The 4,554-nt window shown below is 36.3% G+C and overlaps 1 protein-coding gene across 1 annotated transcript; it reads left to right on the top strand.

Annotated features, from left to right (window-relative positions):
* The first annotated feature begins 2,385 nt into the window (after positions 1 to 2,385).
* Positions 2,386 to 3,783, top strand: LOC113757161. The gene has a single exon (XM_027300572.1). It carries the CDS (start codon positions 2,386 to 2,388, stop codon positions 3,781 to 3,783), a length of 1,398 nt encoding a protein of 465 aa, XP_027156373.1.
* Positions 3,784 to 4,554: the final 771 nt, after the last annotated feature.

Below are 4,554 nucleotides of genomic sequence, written 5' to 3'. Positions count from 1 at the left end.
TTTGTAATTTTTGGATGCATAGTTTATATTACAGAAACTAATTTAAAATTTGATTAAAATTATTGTTTTCTTTGTCTTCCATATTGCCTCTATACATACGTATATCGCATACAAATAGCGTCTTCAAGCATTTGTTGAGCAACTATTGACAGAACTTCATAATTTTGAGAGAAAGAAAATGAACTTCAAAACTTTGTTTATAATGAGCCCTCAACTATCATTACAAAATGCTTTCATATATTTTTGTTGGTTCATCACTACAACAAAAATGACCTTTCTTGACATGCCTATAAGGACACTTGCTGGTTTGTGCCATTATAGTAAACATATCATGACACTTATTAATAAATTCACTAATATGTACTATAATTTTTTTATTTTATCATGATATACAAATAATAATGTGCCTTTAAGCTACCTATGATGACACTCTGGAAACTGTGAGATGAACCAAAAAAAAAAAATCGAAAAAATACAGAAAACGACATCGTTTTATTTTGGCTCCAAAACACTTGCTGAAGTACTGTGAAATTTCATTTTGCCGGCAAAAGGACTTGGTGAAAATTTTCTTCTTCTCATCTCTCTCACCTCTCAGCATACAAGCTATCTCGGCCAGTCCAGAATGTTGGTAGCAATCGAAGCTATCTCCGCAAACAACCATCTTCATCTTTTCTAACCTCAACTTTAAATCCCTCGGCTAAGACATCTGGAAGGACAGGCAGGAAGTAAAAGCTGAAGAACGGAGCTCTACATTGGGAAAGCGGGAAGATACTTCAGGTGCGCATATCTTGTTCCAAAATTGAAGTGGTAAACACAATGAAGCTGTTGCCCATAACCTGTTCGATAAAATGTCAATTCCCCCCTGTTTTTCATTTCTTTCTGTGAATCTCTTTTAATGTTAATATATGAAACTTAGTTGTAATTGAAGCTCTGTTTAGACTATGAATAGAAATCGACTTGGAAGCTCTTTGATGAAGATCAAAATAGCAATGGGGTGACTGGAATGACCTTTTTGCAAGACAAGTGCAAAAGTTTAAGAAATAGGTTGATGAAAATTAATATTTAAAGACTTAATTAATGGACTTCTTGTTGAACTGCACATTGGTCATAGATGACATAGCACCCTTACTAATTTGGCCAAAATGTGGTATACCCAGCTAGTAAAACTAAAGTTTGAAAGATGGATTGAAGGAAATACTCGAAAGATTGAATCAAGAAGAAACTTTTGGAGAAGAATGAAACTTTGGATGCTTTGGAAAGGTAGGGAAAGAGAGGGATTTACAGGGGAAAAGGAGGTGAAGGAGTGCAACTACCCCAACGAACTTTTAATTGTGATGGCGCGTAGGCATTGAATTTGCCAGACAAGAAAATAGCAGGATTTCGTGTAAAACTGTATTGTATTTTTTAGTCTTTTTTCTTTTTTTTTCTTCCCCTATCCATTTTCTTGTCGAACTTCCACCCCTCCCAGTTCAGGTTGACATAGCACCCTTACGGGTTCTGTTTTTTTTCTCAATTTAGTCCTGTTTCTAGATCAATTAGCTGAACAGTCATAGCAACTTAAAAGAATCCTGGGACCAAAAAAAGATTATGAGTATAAAATAAAAAGCTAGATAGATTCTCTTCTTTCTTTCACATTTCACTGTCTCTCTGTGGTGAATGCTTTTTCTTCATAAATATCTGCTGGTCTAACCGTGTCATAAACCTGTGCTTTTTCTATCAATCATTTTTTCCAATTACCTATGCCGTAAGTTGCATGCCTTTCTAAAGAGAGGACTTATAAAATTAATCACTACACACCAGAGATGTACCTATACTTTGATGGAAATTTAGTAAGATTCTTGAATTTCACCTTTAGTCTTCATGCTCATGTGTTTGTTTAACCTTTGACATTTCAGATTGAAGTTAGGAATTTTGCGAAGACGCGAGTGCAGGAGTTGGTACGAAGGGCTTTGTTCTGGTATTAGATAAATAAAATTTCTATCCGCTTGCTTGCAAATTCTGTTTTTACAGATTGTTGAGAAATTTTGCATTTTGTTGATTTCCTTTATTTGCTGGGCTGCTTTATTTAGTAGACTGTAAATTCTTGAACTTGAAATTAGGGACTTGTAAGCCATGGCCTGAGTTTAAAAAATCAGGGCGCTTCTTATTCTCAATGATTTTATGGGATTTGTCTAGTTTTCTAAGTACTAATGTGTAGTTGTTGTTTTCATGCTCTTGGAAGCTTGTTGGAGGACATTTATTTATATTCAAAGTATGGATAAAAGATGGATGGATTTTCCAAGAACAAGTGAAAAGTACGAGACAGGACTTCAAATGTTTCTAAACTTTGCATTTTCTAGATCAAGTTGTGACGGAAAGATTTTGTGTCCTTGCAAAGATTGCGGCATGGGTGTTTGTGTGACAAAAATGGAAGCATATGATCATTTGAAAGTGGTAGGATTTATCAAGGGTTATAATAATTGGATAGCACATGGAGAACTTTCAAACTACAATGAAGCCACATCTAATTCTGAAAATACATCAATTGGGGTTTCAAATGGGACTAATGACATGCAAGACTTGGTCCATGATGTATTTGGGATACCACATGGAACAAATGAATTGAATAGAGAAGGGGACATTCCTGTTTCAGAGGCTGAAAAATTTTACAAATTGATTGATGATTCTCAACAGGATTTGTACAGTGGTTGCAAAAATTTCTCGAAATTGTCTTTCATTATTCGTTTGCTTCACCTAAAATGCCTGGGTAAGATGAGTAACAAGATTTTTAATATGCTTGTTGAGCTGTTGAGAGAAGCATTTCCGGAGGCCATGACTAATTTGCCGTCTTCTTACTATGAGGCTGAGAAATTGATGAATACATTGGGGCTGGGTTATGAAAAGATCGATGCATGTCCTAATGATTGTTCTCTTTATTGGGGTAGTGCTGAAAAAAGAACTTCATGCGAAACATGTAACGAGCTTAGGTGGGTTGCTTCAGAAAATGATCCAACTGGGGAAAAAAGGAAAATTCCTCAAAAAGTGTTGTGGCATTTTCCCTTAAAACCTAGATTACAAAGACTATTTATGTCTTCTAAAATTGCATCTCAAATGAGATGGCATGAGGAAAAACGTACAAAAGATGGTTGTATGAGACATCCAGCTGATTCTCCAGCTTGGCAAACTTTTGACCATCTACATCCAGAATTTGCTAAGGATTGTCGAAATGTTAGATTGGGGTTGGCATCTGACGGGTTTAATCCATTCAACAACATGAGTTCTACACACAGTACTTGGCTTGTAGTTTTAATACCATATAACTTACCTCCGTGGATGTGTATGAAGCAACCGTACTTCATGTTGTCCTTGTTAATACCCGGACCATTCTCTCCTGGGAATAATATTGATGTTTATCTACAGCCTCTAGTTAAAGAATTGACCGAATTGTGGGATTTTGGCATTCAAACTTATGATGCATCCCAAAAAGAAAATTTTCAATTGCATGTAGCTCTGTTGTGGACCATTAGTGATTTCCCTGGATATGCAATGTTATCTGGCTGGAGCACTAAAGGTGAATATGCTTGTCCTGTTTGTCACAAGTTCACTCATGCACGACGGTTGACTCATAGTTTCAAATATTGCTATATGGGTCATCGGAGATTCTTAGATAGTAAGCATAAATTTAGAAAGCAAGCCCAATTCTTTGATGGCACCGAAGAACATGGAAAGCGACCACCTTTGCAAACCGGGGATATGATTGTGAGTGAATTGGGAGACTTGCAAATTAATTTGGAAAACTTGTGAAAGGTAATCCGAAGCTGCCTTTCAATTGGAAAAAGAGGAGTATTTTCTTTGACTTGCCATATTGGAAAGATAATGTCTTAAGACACAATCTTGACTTCATGCACATTGAGAAGAATGTTTGTGAAAATATTTGGGGGACATTGCTGGATATTGAGGATAAAGCAAAGGACCATTATAATTCCCGCCGTGATTTGAGAGAAATGGGAATAAGAAAAGAGCTGCATCCCATTGAGACAGAACCTGGAAAGGTGTACTTACCTCCATCTTCCTTTGCAATGGATAAAAAACAGAAAACTATGTTTTGCAATGTGCTAAAAAAAGTGAAAGTTCCAGATGGTTATGCAGCTAATGTCTCAAGATGCGTTCGAGTAAAATCACCAAGAATTTCAGGGCTTAAAAGTCATGATAATCATATCCTAATGCAGCAATTGATGCCTATAGCTTTGAAAAAGACTTTGCCAAAATCAGTGCGCTATCCTTTGATTCGATTGAGTAGATACTTCAGGCAGCTTTGTTCTAAAGTTATTTGTCCTCAAGATGTGGTTCGTTTGGAAAGTGAAATTGCCGTCATACTCTGCGATCTTGAGAAATGCTTCCCACCAACCTTCTTCGATGTCATGGTGCATTTAGTTGTTCATTTGGCAACTGAAGTGAAATTAGGTGGGCCGGTGTATTATCGTTGGATGTATCCTATAGAGAGGTACTGCTTGTAATTCTCATTATGCCTTAAATGTTTATTCCTTTTTTGCTTTCTTTGATTTGTGGAACTAA

This window comes from Coffea eugenioides, unplaced genomic scaffold (assembly GCF_003713205.1).
Source record: "Coffea eugenioides isolate CCC68of unplaced genomic scaffold, Ceug_1.0 ScVebR1_2791;HRSCAF=3887, whole genome shotgun sequence".
Lineage (NCBI taxonomy): Eukaryota > Viridiplantae > Streptophyta > Magnoliopsida > Gentianales > Rubiaceae > Coffea > Coffea eugenioides.
Note: the sequence above shows the minus strand (reverse complement) of the source record. Positions and strands in the feature narration are given on the sequence as shown.